Genomic DNA, 15,738 nt, shown 5'->3' on the forward strand with positions numbered 1-15,738 from the left:
GCAATCAAAACTAACAGATTTGACTGCAAGGCAAAAATAGCTGGTAGCTGAGAGACAGTCAAGATTAGGAGTTGGTAATCAACTCCAGTGTAGGATTTTTTGGGTTCAAATCTTAATTCTCCTGGCTCCTAAATCAAGCTATTTGTCCAGTTCTGTTTCCTATTTGCTAAAATCAGTAAATTGTATACTAGATAACCTAATTGTCAGTTTCAGGTACCCTTTCCCTTTTTCCAGTTGTTATCTGAAATGTCTATCATGTGCTTAGAACCGGCTGACAAAGTAGCAGAGGCCATAACGGTTTAGACAGCATGTAAATGTATATAGACTACCTCTGTCCAAATCAGGCTTTACCACTTCCTAGTGTCCTGTTTTTACTTAACCCCCTTTGTGGCTCACCCTCCTTATATGCAAGATGTGACTGATGGTACTTGACTCATATGCTCTTCAAAGATTAAGCCATGTGATATAGGACAAGTACCTACAACAGTAGCTAGTACCTAGAAAATGCTCCTGAAGTGTTAGCTATACTGTCGCTCGGTGCCTAGCCTGGAATTCACAAGGTACTCAGCCAGTGGGAGCTATTACACCCTACCTTGGATTTCTAACTATGTAATAGTGAAAATGTTCATTAAGTTTTTCAAAATACAACTTAAGAAATAAGACATGATACTAGATTTGCGTAAGTGAAGAACTATACTTAAGTCAGAATGTTGCTACTTGTTTTCACCTTCTTAGAATGTTAGTATAAATCCATGGCTTTGAATCAGCATCAACTATATACTTAGTAAAGTTAACTTCAACATGAAGATTGAAAACCTTGTTTTCCAGTTCTCTGCAGGTTACCTCTATCTGCCCCTATATAAACCATGAACCCTAAGGCAACTGCAAAGCAAGTGTCAGTTGCTCAGTTGTGTCTGACTCTTTGCGCCTGCATGTACTGTAGCCTGTCAGGCTCCTCTGTCCATGGATTTTCCAGGAAAGAATACTGGAATGGGTAGCCATTCCTTTCTCCAGGGGACTGACCCAACCCAGGGATTGAACCTGGGTCCCCTGCACTGTAAGCAGATTCTTTACCATCTGAGCCTCCAGGGAAGCCCAAGAACCATCTTAAATCACTAAATAAAAATTAACCATTGATTTATATATTTTTATTTGGAAATGTTTATACCAGTACAGTGAAACTAAATTTTAGACACTGGATGTCATTAGCTTGGATATCATTAGTTTATTATAAAAGAGAAACATGGAAATTATTTACATGATGAAAGATTTCAGAACTTGAGTGGAATGGGCAGCTTCACATGATGCCATTTCAATAGTGACTTATTTCAGTCGACATATTTCCCAAGAATGTCACCATCTCTAAATAAGAAATAATCCTGCAAACAGAGAAACCATTAGTTAAGAAAACTAATAGCAAATATTTAACCCATCCTTAATATTATGAAGTTTACACACCTTGTCGTCTAGAACTACTTTGGTGCCTCCATATTCTGGGAGAAGAACTTTATCTCCAACTTTCACACTAACTGGTTGAATCTCTCCACCCTTAAGAAAACAAGGATGTTTATTAGTAAAGATGTTTAGTTAACCAAACCAAATATTTACGCTTTATTATTAATCAACTCTGCGTGCTAGAATCAGATGTTTAAAAAGGACTTTGGTGGCCAAGTGGTATAATTTATAGTCATAGTTCTTCACTCAAAAATATCACTGTAGAGTTACACTTTGAAATAAGGCACACAGAGTGGCTTCAACTAAAACCTGATTTTACTTTAAAGGGTCAAAGAATTGTACTGGGAGAACTAACTTTAAGCTTTTTAATCGTTAAATATTAACATACTTGAAGTAATATGTTACTTCACAACCAAGTGAGATAAACCAGTTTTTAAAACCATATGAACAATGGTCATGTTTAACTTCTTTCAACATGTAAAAACTTAATTTTCTGACTTTGGAACATATACTTCATTTACTTTAGCAATTCAATTTCTGTTCCTCCAAAGCAGATTTAGGAAAAGGGACTGAAGTAGAGTGCCCCAAATCTTCTATTAACTCCAGGATAACCCCTTGCTAGAAATTTCTTAGAAGTATCTGGAGCAATACAGTGAACATATATGACCCCAGGGCATTTATGCAATATTCCAGTTGACTCTTCAGAAGTCTGAGGTCTAACCTTCAGTTGGAGACTAACTGGAAGGCCAGTTCTTACATGCAAGACAGAAAGTGATTAGGATTAAAGGATTAGGGCAATTTCAGTGTGTTAGAAGTCAGACTAAGTTCAAATTTATACCTACTGATTTTAATGCCGTGGAACTCTTCTCCATCATACACAATAAGGTATTTTTTTCCTTCCCTGATTACAATCATTTTTGCTGAAAGCAGATTAGTTGTGAACCCACTGGGGAATGATCTTTTTAATAATCAAGGATCCCTCCCCCCTCCCTCCCCCCCCACCCCGCATTTCACATAAAAATGAGTTCCATTTCAGTCCGCATTTACCTTTCCTTTAGAGCCTGATCCAACAGCTACCACCGTGGCTTGCAATACTTTTCCTTGTGATTTTTCTGGAAGCATAATGCCTCCTTTGGTTACAGTTTCGGCGGCACTTCTTTCAACTAATACTCGGTCAAAGAGGGGAAGAAACTTTCTAAATGCCTGTCCTGCCTGTAGAGAGAAAAACGTTAGATTTGAAACACAATGTATTCTAAAGAGGCCACATGTGGCTTTCAAAGATAACGCCAATGTTCAGATTTTCCATTCAAAGCAAACACCTCTGAACGTTCAGTTCTAAATTCCCCGTTTAATTTCCCACTCCTATGAGTGTTAGGGGTCGTTGTTGCTCCTGAGGTCAGCAGCCAGACGAGCTTCAAGGACAAGCTTAGTTTCTTCCAAGGTCAATTCTTCCAAGGATTTTTTGTAAATTGTCATTAAACACTGAAGTCCCTCTGCCTGTGCCCACGCTTTTTTCAAGACCATTACACACCCACCAAGGTCCCGCAGGAGGCGTGCGTCGGGATTCCCGCCCCCTGACCCACGCGCTGCCTCACACGCGCGTGCAGAGAGCCCTACTCGGAGGAAAGGGTCGGCGGGGTCTCGCCTCTCCAGGGCTCGCGCGGGCGCGGGTCTCTGACCTCTACTCCTCCCGCGAGGCCCAAAGGGAATCGCCCGGGCTCGCCATGAGCCCCAGGCCAAACCGGGTGCGCCGGCCTTCAGCCCACGCGGGACTCACCATAACTCCGGCTGCCGCAGTTCGTACTCTGCTCTCACGCCACAGGCAAAAGGAGAGAGCTGCTGTCGGACCCTCCAGACACGTGAACGCGAAAAAAAACTGACCACCGCGCAGGCGCGCTCGCTTCCGCCCAGCCCCTCCCCGCGAAAGGCGGGTGGCCGCACCAGCGCGCGCCCCTATTCGTTTCCTGCGCTCTGCGCAGGCCACTGACGCGCGGACCCGGAGGCGGAAGAAAAGAGCAGCTCTTTCTAGGCTTTTCTAGGCCGTCAGCCTAGGTGAAAGTACTAACCCTTTGCCCCCCCTCCCGGAAATGACGCGTTTGACCCTTGACCCACAGAGCCAGGCTCTATCCCGAACGTTCTGGAACGGCGCGCAGCCCGGGAACTAGCCTAAGCGGGCCGGAGAGGGCTGAACCCGCTGGCCTGGCCCGGCGCGGGTAGGGAGGGGCGGGACTGGCGCGCGGAGCATGCAGATTGCAGGGCCCAGGCGGCCTGGAAGTGGGTGGGCTCCGCTCGCAAGCGCGCTGCGGAGGGGCGGGGGGAGCGGCGGAGGGAGGGGACACGGGCTCATTGCCGTGCGCGCCTTGCACTCTGTCCCTCACTCGCCGCCGACGGCCTGTCTCGTCGCCCGCACGTCGCGCCGCTGCCCCGCAGGTACGCGGCCGCTCCGCGCCGCCTCACCCATGGGTTTCGGACCCCGGAGCCGTCCTTCCCTTCTCCGCAGAGCCGGTCCGCCGGCGAGAGTCAGAGCTTCCCCGGGCGCCGCAGGCCCGGGCCCGCTGAGCCAGGCCTCGTGGGTGCACGCGGGGGCTCGTCACGTGCGGCGTGGATCGCTCGCCCAGCCGGGCACAGCAGGGAGGGCTTGCCCACGAGTGTGCGCGGAGTCGGGCGAGTGTATTCACATCGATCCTCCGGTGAAAGGCGGTTGTGCTTGTGGTCGAATGTAGGGTGCCAGGGAGGGTGGTCGCAGCGCGTGGGAGCGGCTTTTGGCCTGGCGGACTGCTGGGGTACGGCATCTCCACCTTTGACCTTGCTTGGCTGTCCTGATGGAAAGACACGTGGGGCCCCTGGGAGTGGGCCCGGCCGCCGCCCCCAGCATCGTGGCCTTGCTCGCTGCTCTGATACAGTAGCCCCGAGTGGATACATGAAGACACATTTTAGTAAGCGGATTTTTGCAGCGTCAGGAGTATTTTCCTTCCCTTGGTCGCTTGGGTTTATAACTTGCCCCTTTTCTGTAGATTTGGTTTTCCAGGGGACATTTGCAGCTGATTTGCCCTCAAGGCCATTTTAGCGGTGAAATATTAACTCGTTATTAGCGTAGGAAGTAATAGCCGTGGGGAAGAAGAAGAGCGCGCATATTTACTGTAGGTCAGGCGTGGGGCGACCTCTTTAAAGACTGCAGTAGTAGCCAGTGTTGTGGGGGCGGTGGCGGGTTCCGAGGCCCAGGTATCATGGGTGCCAGACGTCAGCCCAGCTCACTTCTAATATTTCTCGTCCTCTTGCATGGGTGCCATGTTTGTGTTGTAACCCCACGGGTAGTGGTAGTATTGTCCTGATGGTCTGTCTGTTTCTCCTTCAGAAATGCTTCGATTACCCGCAGTCCTTCGTCAAATGAGGCCAGTGTCCAGGGCACTGGCTCCTCATCTCACTCGGGCTTATGCCAAAGATGTAAAATTCGGTGCAGATGCTCGGGCCTTAATGCTTCAAGGTGTAGACCTTTTAGCCGATGCTGTAGCCGTTACTATGGGGCCAAAGGTATTCTTATTTTGTTGTAATTTATAGTATTGTTAAGGAGTAACATTTTGCCGATGGCAAGAGTCACGCCAAGTTATTAAACAGTTCTTAGGTGTTCATAAACTGCTTGTGCCAGATTTGTGAAACTAATTTGTACAAAGTGTGATGTAATCAAGTGGTAACTCCTAGCTTAAGGTGAATGGTTAAACTCAAGGTAGACTTAATCTCCCTTGCCTGCTTGAGTTAAATTTTGGATCCTTTCCCAGTAGTTAGTACTAGGCATAGGTGGAAGAATGTAACATCCACAGTACCTTAAGTATGAGCTTTTAAGTCTCATTTAACGAAGAGATTGGTGAATGAGGAATAACAAGTAAATTGAGGAGACCTCTTCATGCCTTGTACTGGGTGGAGCAGTGCTTCAGTTCAGGCTGAAGACAGTACAGATATCAAAGTGATTCAACTGAGTAATGGCGTTTGCATGCCTCACAAGCAGCTTTGGTTCAAGCCACCAGTACTGTTTGCATCATATTTTAAGATTTAATGTTGAACAAAATAAGTTCAGAAGTAAGTCTTCACATTATTATAGAAGGCACTGGACAAAACTTAAATATGAATTATGTGGAGACTTCTGGAATTATAATCTCCCAAGTTAATGTTGGTTAAGTCTCTAGAAATTTTATCTCTTATAACATCTCATCCAAGGTTATGCACCTGACGATAAAGAAGTCATTTTGTCTGTAAGAACGTTGATGAACTTTCCGTTGAGATTCACGCAGCAGGTCTGATAAAAGTGATCTGATATTGCATTGAGGCTTTAAAGTAATTGCGTATTATGAAAAATGCTCTTTATTTTAAGCTAAATAGTACTTAGTGTGTGAATCTGTGGCATTTTTTTTCCTTCTGCAATTATAGGGAAGGACAGTGATTATTGAACAGAGTTGGGGAAGTCCCAAAGTGACAAAAGATGGTGTGACTGTTGCAAAGTCTATTGATTTAAAAGATAAATATAAAAACATTGGCGCTAAACTTGTTCAAGATGTTGCCAATAACACAAACGAAGAGGCCGGGGATGGTACCACTACTGCTACTGTGCTGGCACGTTCTATTGCCAAGGAAGGCTTTGAGAAGATTAGCAAAGGTGCTAATCCAGTGGAAATCAGGAGAGGTAGGAGTGTCTCTTGTCATTGTCACCACAGTGTTTTGATCTGTGTCAGGTTGTCTGCTAAATTATGTTAGAAAGTTGACTCTTGTTTCTTCTGTCTCCTAAAAAAATTTCTTAATCTTTTTTTAAAAAAATGATTAAGTAGTGATTGAATTTCTGACTATGGGATGGGCATTGTGCTAGGTGGCAAAGAGGAGACTGTGACTAAGATGCTTGTGCCCTGTGTCCACAGTCATCCATCCCCGTGTCATTGTCCCCTGGCTCGTTTCTCCCCCAAACCAAGTTTATTGTAAGTTGCAGCATGTACTGTGTATTTCTAAAGCAGTCAGTTCAAGAAAACGCCACCCAGGATATCAGAATGGGTTTTTATTTTTTATAAGGCAGTTTCTTCTTAACAGCACTTACTATGTTACGGGTCTAAATTTTGTTTATTATTACTTGTTTGGGGGAGTTAGGCCACAATTCAAAGATCTCCTCAGCATGTAATTGCTTTGTGTTTCTGGGGTGTATTACCATCCACACGTAGGAGATGTAAACTAGGAGGCACATGAGAATGAAAGGAGATACTATTAATACTTTGTGAAAACTGACTTGCTAGGCATCCCCAAAATGTGATGAGGTATCATCTCATCTATTTCAGTGTTTGAGATCCAAATGAATGTGTCTCATTAAAAGCAGTTTGACTGGCAAGTATGAATTGAGGTTATTAAGGGTTACTTCCCAAAGAAAGTCATTGTTACTACAAATTGCTCTCAATTATTTTTGTGAAGTAACCTTTCTCAAAATAAGGAAAGAGCTAGCACTGGTCTCAGTTGAAAAGACTATGCTCTCGTAAATAAATCCGTATTGTGGTGACATTGAATGTTAAAGGTGGTTGTTCATAAATTACATATTAAATGAGGAAATTTCAGCCAGTTAAAAACTTGCAGGGGTATAGCCACAAGAAAGTCCTTATCCTTGACAGTTATACTTGTTGAAAATAAGGGACTGTAATCCATTTTGGTCCTTTGTGTCCTTCAGTGGAGGGGAAATGTGCTAGATGACCCTGTAAGAAATGATTGAATCAGGAAAGATTTACATAGAATGAGTTGAATGGTGAGATTCTTGAAAGAGTACACTTTTTTTTTTAATGCAGTTTTTAAAAATAATTTTGGCATTGTGGTACTTCATTTATTAAAGTTTGTGTTTCATTGCATGCCATCCAACTGCCTTGTGATTAGGAAGAGTACTGGTATAGAAGCATTAAGGCATTGATACACTTAACATGAATCAGAATTTTAGTTGACATGGAGCCATGAGAGAATAAGCATTGTAATACGTGTTCTTGAACCAGGTGTGATGTTAGCTGTTGATGCTGTAATTGCTGAACTTAAGAAGCAGTCTAAACCTGTGACAACCCCTGAAGAGATTGCTCAGGTATGGATTTTTAAAGTAACATTATTTTATCCTATAATTACACAACAGTGTTAGGATAACAGTATTACCTAATCACCAACATTTGAAGCATTTTTCTTACTGCTAGAGATTTGAAAAATTCCCCCACCAGGGATTGAATCTCTGCAGTGGAACACGGTGTCTTAACCCCTGGACCACTAGAAAGTCTCCATAATTTGAGACTTAATGAGTTGTCATTTTACTTCTGCATGACTGAGTAAAAACTCATTTATGTGGAAAATGTTATTTGGCCGTTTATCAAAGATGAATAGTTTCATTTTCTAATATTGCCATATTTGTCAAGGATAACGGGTCATCAAGCTTGCTTTCTTTCTTTTTTCTGCCACCCTGCCTGGCTTGTGGGATCCTAGTTCCCCAAGCAGAGATGGAATCTGGGCCTCTGCAGTGAAAGTGTCAAGTCCTAACCACTGGACCATAAGGGGATTCCCTCTTTTTTGTTTTTGTTAAAAGAACAATTGTGTGTTTATTTCGTTTCTTTCAAAAATAATGTAGAAAAAAATCAAATTTTTCAAAAATTGCAATGGGACCAGTTATTCATTAGAATTATTATGTTTAAAATCCGCTCTGCCTGTCTCACCACCACCATCACCCTGCCTCTAGCATCCCACCCAAGGATATATCGATTGGGAAGTTAATGAGAAAAGGGAGGGGAGTTGATTGAGGAAGATAGCCTTTACCTTTAATTTGAAAGAGTAGTTTGATTATTTCAGGTTGCTACAATTTCTGCAAATGGAGACAAAGAAATTGGCAACATCATTTCTGATGCCATGAAAAAAGTTGGAAGAAAGGGTGTTATCACAGTAAAGGTAAGTTTGTTCTTAATTATAGATGGAAACAGATGTCTGATAATCTGAGCTTTACAAGTACAAAAATTTGATCTACATGTTTCCAAGTGTGTTCTGTTTTCATTCCTTCACATGTAACACTGGCACCTCTACAGAATAATGTGCTTACTGTGTTTGTGTGAATTATTAACCTATGGTTTTGGACGTAAATCCATCCTGATTTAGATGATACTGGCTTCTAGCTGTAAAAAATTAGTTCAGATCCATATTCTTGCAAAAGTAGAGTTGGATGCTCTGGGATATTTGCATATTTCTATCTGAATTCCTTATGAAAACCGGGGACTACTTATTAATTGGTTTGAAACTAGTCTTTGTGTAATAAAATTCTCATAACGAATTTTTTTACTTTTCATAGGATGGAAAAACACTGAATGATGAATTAGAAATTATTGAAGGCATGAAGTTTGACAGAGGATACATTTCTCCATACTTTATTAATACATCCAAAGGTAAGAGCAAATGGGTAACTGAATTTCTTTTAAAGCATAGTTTAATATGTGACACCCTGAGGGCATTTGTCAGTGTCATACCTCAAAAGTAAATCCATGTGTTCCAAACGTTCGTGTGTATGAGAAGGAAAAACATGAACTGATCAGTCACTTTAAAAGTGTACTGGAACTTTGCTCTAGCGGTTTTTCATTTAAATTAAACTGCAGTCATTTTCAGGAGAATGGCCTCAAGTTGGTGAGAAATGTTCTGTGCTTTTCAGGTCAGAAATGTGAATTCCAAGATGCATATGTTCTGTTGAGTGAAAAGAAAATTTCTAGTGTCCAGTCCATTGTTCCTGCTCTTGAAATTGCCAATGCTCACCGGAAGCCCTTGGTCATAATTGCTGAAGATGTGGATGGAGAAGCTCTAAGTACCCTTGTTTTGAACAGGTGATAAGCAGTGGTGTTTGGTTTACATTTCTGGGTGAAAGGCAGTTATTTGTATTGGTGTTTGAAATCTCCTTTATGTACATTCTCCTTGAACAACTTGTGTTTGTATAATACTGGTGGGTGTCATGAACCTTTAGTCCAGTTATGGTTCTGTCTTTTTTGAATAGGGTCCCTGAGTCCTTAATGTTTTGTGTACCTTTTTATAAGTTAGCGTAAGTATTTACAGTTGTTTTGAAGATAAATGGCTGAGTTTTTGTTTTTGTATTTTCTACAAAAAAGATTTATGGAAAAGATACATTCACAATTACAGTTTTTCATGAGAAGAGGTAAACTGCCGTTCTGAGTGTATCTGGCAGTTGGAATTTTACATAATCTTTTAAAGGAAAAATTTTGTTAATGAATAGTCTAAAATAGAAATTGGTACTTAGGTTGGGGTCTATTAATTTTTTAGATCTATAATGATTACATTTTACTTTAAGACAAAAATGTTAATGCTTTAGACAGAATCTTAGGGGGGGTTTCGGTTTTTTTGGGTGTTTTTGGCGCCTGTGGAATCTTAGTTCCCTGACCAGGGAGGGCGTTTTTAAAATACATATTCTTCCTAATCCTACAGCTGGGGTGTATCAGAAATGAGATTCTCCAATTTCTATTATAATGGAAATGCATAAATGAAATAATCAGGTATATATAATAGAATTGCATATTTTGACCTGACCTAAATGAGTTTACTTATCTTGTAATGTTTATAGCCTGGATATGCTCTTGGGGTTATGAAAAGCCCTAGAGATAGTGTGATGTGAAGCAGAAATAGAAGAACAACAGGCCTGAAAAGTTCTGATTGAGCCATTTTACTGGTTGCTGTAAAGTTGGATCTCCAGTTTACTTGGCATATTATCAGACCTTAACCTTGTTATTTTTATTTGGCCCCTTAATAAAACCAGGTCTGTCTTGAAGTTTATATATTACTTCCATTTCAATCTGGTTTCAAATGAGCATTTTAAAAATTATATATTCTAAATATTCATTACCTGATTAAAATGAAGGTAAGCTTAATGATATCAGCAGTATTTACATTTATAAAGGAATTGAATTGAAAACATTGCTCAGAATACAGCAGTAATACATAATAACTATAAATGGAGCTCATAACTTTAAAATTTGTCATGTGTCAATCACCTGAAATATATAGTATTGTAAATCAACTGTTCCTCACTAAAAAAGAAAAACTGCTCAAACTGACTTTAATAGCAACTTAACCTAATACTAAATGGTTAAGGGTAAATGCTCATTAGATGATCCCCAAATTTAAGAGCAGGGATGCCTGGTGTGCTGCAATTCATGGGCTTGCAAAGAGTGGACGTGGCTGGGCAACTGAACTGAACTGAGCTGACTGAGTTCTGATTTTCACAGTCTATAAAAGTTATCGCTGTTTAATTTACATGTTTTCAAGTGGAATGTAGGGTCAGAAGGTAAGCAGAAAGTACAGTTTCCCAAGTAACCTTAGTTACTAGAACTTGAAGTAGACTGACATTATTATAAAATTTAAATCTTATTAATAACTTCTTAACAGGCTGAAAGTTGGTCTTCAAGTTGTGGCGGTCAAAGCTCCAGGTTTTGGTGACAATAGAAAGAACCAGCTTAAAGACATGGCTATTGCTACTGGTGGTGCAGTAAGTAAAATAAATGTGATTTTGGTTTATTGAATGTTACTTATATATCCAGGTCTGAAATTTATAGGTAGAATTCACATTTTCACAAAGCTGTGTTTCTCTTCAATAGGTAGAGTTTGGGTTAAATAGCACTAAGGCCCCTGTCTTTAATTTGCCATGAGTCTTGCACAAGAGTGGTCTTTTAACTTGTTTTTAGGAATGTATGATAATAGAAAAAGGCAGGATTTAAGAGTTTAGGCATAGGGTCTAGTCTTGGTTTCACCAAAAGTATGTCCTTTGATGAGTTTTTTGAGTTCACGTGTTTCTCAAAGCTTAGTATTAATTGAGGATTAAGTGGGAAGTTGGAAATGTAATGAAAAACTATGCAAGTTTTGTTTGGTCTAGCTATAGTCTTGAAATTTCAGATTTTAAGGAAACAGTATTACAAGATGCTTTTCTTATCAAAACACCTGTAGGATATGTTAATGATCTTGGTATAATGAAAAATGCCTGTAATCTAATTTGTTCTTTTTATTTCATGGTTTGTTCATTTTTAAAAATGTTTTCATAGGTATTTGGAGAAGAAGGACTAAATCTGAATCTTGAAGATGTTCAGCCTCATGACTTAGGAAAAGTTGGAGAGGTCATTGTGACCAAAGATGATGCCATGCTCTTGAAAGGGAAAGGTGACAAGGCTCAAATTGAAAAGCGCATCCAAGAGATCATTGAGCAGTTAGATGTCACAACCAGCGAATATGAAAAGGAAAAACTGAATGAGCGTCTGGCAAAACTCTCAGATGGCGTTGCTGTGTTGAAGGTAAGATGCATTGTTGTAAGTAGGCTGCTTGGGTTCCGAGCCCAAGTAAACTAGGATTCTTGGCATTTAGCATCTTGAGTAGGAAAAGCCATACTAACTGGAATTCTTTTTTGATTTTTAGGTTGGTGGGACAAGTGATGTTGAAGTGAATGAAAAGAAAGACAGAGTTACAGATGCTCTTAATGCTACACGAGCTGCTGTTGAAGAAGGCATTGTTCTGGGAGGGGGCTGTGCCCTGCTTCGGTGCATTCCAGCCTTGGAGTCAATAACTCCAGCTAATGAAGATCAAAAAACAGGTAAAAAGTTACCTTAGAAATGAGTTTACTTGCAACTTGATTGTAGTCTTTCTGTTGTTAGAGTTGTATTGTTGCTGCCCACTAGATAGAATAAGAAGTCATAAAGCAGTTTCCAGAAAAACAGAAGTAGAATAACAGAGTTGGCGTCAGAGATCTTTCAGGCAGAATCACTTGACCTATAGTGTTCTCCCAATTGGAATTATCTATGTCATTATTCTCACAAGTAGAACTGTGCTGTAATAGTTAAAAAGGAAAGAACTCAATTTGTTAAAATGTTTTCTTTATAGGTATAGAAATCATTAAAAAAACACTCAAAATTCCTGCAATGACCATTGCTAAGAATGCAGGTGTTGAAGGATCACTGATAGTTGAGAAAATTATGCAGAGTTCTTCAGAAGTTGGTTATGATGCTATGCTTGGAGATTTTGTGAATATGGTGGAAAAGGGAATCATTGATCCAACTAAGGTAAATAGTTGACCACTGTCTAAAAATGCTAAGTCTTGTTCTTTTTTTTCTTTTTTAACTAATATTTTATGAAAACTTTTTCCCTAGGTTGTAAGAACTGCATTACTGGACGCTGCCGGAGTGGCCTCTCTCTTAACAACAGCAGAAGTTGTCGTCACAGAAATTCCTAAAGAAGAGAAGGATCCTGGAATGGGTGGCATGGGTGGGATGGGAGGTGGCATGGGAGGTGGCATGTTCTAACTCTTAGAATCGTGCTTTGCCATTATTGATGAACTGTGAGAGGAAACTCAAGGCAGTGTTCCTCACCAATAACTTCAGGAGAGGTCAGTTGAAGGAGCTGACTGAAGAGAAGGCTGGCTGATGTTTAAGAAAATAACTAAAACCATCAGTTACTGGTTTCAGTTGACAACATAGAATGGTTTACTGCTGTCATTGTCCATGCCTACAGATAATTTATTTTGTATTTTTAAATAAAGACATTTGTACATTCCTGATAAATGAGCTTAAGAGCTGTGTACCAATATACTGCTTTCAACTTAAATCACTGAGGCATTTTTACTACTATTCTGTTAAAATCAGGATTTTAGTGCTTGCTATCACCAGATGAGAAGTTAAGAAACAGCCTTTCTGTGGAGAGTAAGAACAATTGTGTACAGAGTAGAGAAATATCCAATTATGTGACAACCTTTGTGTAATAAAAATTGTTTAAAGTTAACGGTGTTAGCTTTTCTGTGATCTAGAGAATGTGAGGAATGAAAGCCAGTTGAAGAGGGGAGGGTAAGGTTTGACCAAAGTCTATAAAATGTTTCCTTCCTATTGTTTCGTATGTTTCTCTGTTTCTCTTTGCTGCAGACTGGATTCAGTTCACTTCAGTCACTCAGTCGTGTCCAAGACTGTGACCCCATGAACTGCAGCATACCAGGCCTCCCTGTCCATCACCAACTCCTGGAGTTGACCCAAACTCATGTCCATTGAGTTGGTGCCATCCAGCCATCTCATCCTCTGTCATCCCCTTCTCCTGCCTTCAGTCTTTCCCAACATCAGGGTCTTTTCAAATGAGTCAGCTCTTTACATCAGGTGGCCAAAGCATTGGAATTTCAGCTTCAACATCAGTCCTTCCAATGAATACCCAGGACTGATCTTTAGGATGGATTGGTTGGATCTCCTTGCAGTCCAAGGGACTCTCAAGAGTCTTCTCCAACACCGCAGTTCAAAAGCATCAATTCTTCAGCTCTCAGCCTTCTTCACAGTCCAACTCTCACATCCATACATGACCACAGGGAAAACCATAGCCTTGACTAGATGGACCTTGTTGACAAAGTAATGTCTCTGCTTTTTAATATGCTGTCTAGATTGGTCATAACTTTCTTTCCAAGAAGTAAGCGTCTTTTAATTTCATGGCTGCAGTCACCATCTGCAGTGATTTTGGAGCCCAAAAACAAAGTCTGCCACTGTTTCCCCATCTAATTGCCATGAAGTGATGGGACTGGATGCCATGATCTTAGTTATCTGAATGTTGAGCTTTAAGCCAACTTTTTCACTCTCCTCTTTCACTTTCATCAAGAGGTTCTTTAGTTTTTCTTCACTTTCTGCCATAAGGGTGGTATCATCTGCATATCTGAGGTTATTGATATTTCTCCCAACAATCTTGATTCCAGCTTGTGCTGCTTCCAGCCCAGTGTTTCTCATGATGTACTCTGCATAGAAGTTAAATAAGCAGGGTGACAATATACAGCCTTGATATACTCCTTTTCCTATTTGGAACCAGTCTGTTGTTCCATGTCCAGTTCTAACTGTTGCTTCCCTTTGCTGCAGACTGGATTATATTATCACATTGGTTTTTTAGTCACTAAGTTGTGTCTGACTCTTGTAACTTCATGGACCGTAGCCTTCCAGAGTCCTATCCATGGGATTTCTCAGGCAAGAATACTGGAGTGGGTTGCCATTTCCTTCTCCAGGAGATCTTCCTGACCCAGTGATTGAGCCTGCATCTCCTGCAATGACAGGCAGATTCATTACCACTGAGCTACCTGGGAAGTCCTACATTATTACATTAAAAGGGGACAACTCTGAATTTTGTATATTTGAGGTTTGGCCATAAAAAAAGGGAAACGTGGTTCTTTTAAGGGTTATGGTTATTGTTCCAGAGCCTCAACATAACAGATAAGCAGTGGGTTCCCTGTTTGGTACCCACAGGTGAAGAGAGCTGGATTTGAATGGAAAGGAGAGGTGTGCTGTTGGAACATAATGGATAGCAGGGAAGGGCAGCCACAACTTGATATGCACAGCCCCAGGGCTACCACCTTTGTTTCTGAAGAACTTGAAATAGGTTCCTATCTCAGTGCACTTGATCTTTATTAATAAACAGCATAGAAGTACGGCTTACTTTTATAAGTTTTGTGTTTACTGAGGACAGATACTGATTTGCAAGATAAAACATTGCTTTCTAGTTTTTACAGTATAAGTTTAAAGTGCAAGATCTTGTGCAATATTAAGTTTTTTTACTTCAGTCTGTCAAGAATGTACTCTTGGAGCTATCGAATCATTTGCTCTGTGGGGAGAAATTCCAGTCTGCTGCTCAGTTTGGCCTTCTGGTTGCTGCTAAGAGGTCTGGTGTAAGCTAGGCACCGAGATGGATGTTTCTGCTTTCGTTATCTAGTTTGAATTGTTTGGACAGAATAGAAGGAAAAAGTCCATTACAGATACAAAACCAAAGTCTCTTGAGACCCTGTACCTAGAAATTGCATTGTTACTAATAAACTGGTTGAGTTAGAAAAACAACAGATAAAAGAGGACTGGATGATTAAAGGGCATTTAGTGTGCTAGACATTGGACTAAGTATTTGTATTATTTTAACTGTCACAACAATCAGATTAGGAATTACTCATCAAATCTATCCTATAGTTACTAAACTGAGGCTCTGAATGGTTACATAGCTATTAACCTCAGCTATTAAGTGGTGGCTGTTCAGTCTCAGCTATTAGTGGTAGATCCCAAATCTGAACCAGCGTTTAATTGAAAGAGCTCAAACCAAAGAGCAAGGTAATTTTAAGAAACCTGAGAGCTGCAGCCAGAGAGAACAAATGAGGAAATTGCATTTTCCTTAGACTAGAATAACTGCACAAGGTGACTGAAGTTTTAGAGATTCCAGAGAAGTGCAGAAGTACCAAGGATCAAGAGGGTTCTTTCAAACACCATTTGGTCA

At 40.8% G+C, this 15,738-nt stretch overlaps 2 protein-coding genes across 4 annotated transcripts in view; one reads left to right on the top strand and one right to left on the bottom strand.

Annotated features, from left to right (window-relative positions):
* The window catches only part of HSPE1 (heat shock protein family E (Hsp10) member 1), a 46,520-nt gene extending 42,811 nt beyond the window's left edge, over positions 1 to 3,709 (bottom strand). The window contains exons 1-4 of one of the 2 annotated variants that reach the window (XM_005676305.3): positions 3,233 to 3,709; positions 2,503 to 2,667; positions 1,459 to 1,548; positions 1,134 to 1,379 (exon numbers count right to left, since the gene is read on the bottom strand). In XM_005676305.3, the coding sequence (XP_005676362.1) occupies positions 1,329 to 1,379; positions 1,459 to 1,548; positions 2,503 to 2,667; positions 3,233 to 3,235 (309 nt within the window). In that variant the 5' untranslated portion in view covers positions 3,236 to 3,709 and the 3' untranslated portion in view covers positions 1,134 to 1,328. Of the gene's footprint in view, positions 1 to 1,133; positions 1,380 to 1,458; positions 1,549 to 2,502; positions 2,668 to 3,232 lie in introns of those variants that run through there. The other variant, XM_018061298.1, reaches the window with a different exon arrangement.
* On the top strand, positions 3,434 to 13,248 carry HSPD1 (heat shock protein family D (Hsp60) member 1). 2 transcript variants are annotated; one of them, XM_018061279.1, is made up of 12 exons: positions 3,434 to 3,668; positions 4,811 to 4,986; positions 5,878 to 6,130; positions 7,461 to 7,543; positions 8,293 to 8,388; positions 8,783 to 8,876; positions 9,137 to 9,305; positions 10,876 to 10,975; positions 11,526 to 11,771; positions 11,893 to 12,067; positions 12,355 to 12,533; positions 12,621 to 13,248. In XM_018061279.1, the coding sequence occupies exons 2-12, from the start codon at positions 4,813 to 4,815 to the stop codon at positions 12,771 to 12,773; spliced, it is 1,722 nt and encodes a 573-aa protein (XP_017916768.1). In that variant the 5' UTR covers positions 3,434 to 3,668; positions 4,811 to 4,812; the 3' UTR covers positions 12,774 to 13,248. The 2 variants fall into 2 exon arrangements, with proteins under 2 accessions (XP_017916768.1, XP_017916760.1); XM_018061271.1 differs by lacking the exon at positions 3,434 to 3,668 and adding an exon at positions 3,753 to 3,885.

Source organism: Capra hircus, chromosome 2, assembly GCF_001704415.2.
Source record: "Capra hircus breed San Clemente chromosome 2, ASM170441v1, whole genome shotgun sequence".
Classification (NCBI taxonomy): domain Eukaryota; kingdom Metazoa; phylum Chordata; class Mammalia; order Artiodactyla; family Bovidae; genus Capra; species Capra hircus.

Bases quoted from the DNA above. Each gene is read 5' to 3' on its own strand.
- HSPD1 (XM_018061279.1), top strand. From the start codon at position 4,813: ATGCTTCGATTACCCGCAGTCCTTCGTCAAATGAGGCCAGTGTCCAGG. The intron at 4,987-5,877 runs GTATTCTTATTT...CTGCAATTATAG, and splicing joins CCGTTACTATGGGGCCAAAG to GGAAGGACAGTGATTATTGA. The intron at 9,306-10,875 runs GTGATAAGCAGT...ACTTCTTAACAG, and splicing joins AGTACCCTTGTTTTGAACAG to GCTGAAAGTTGGTCTTCAAG.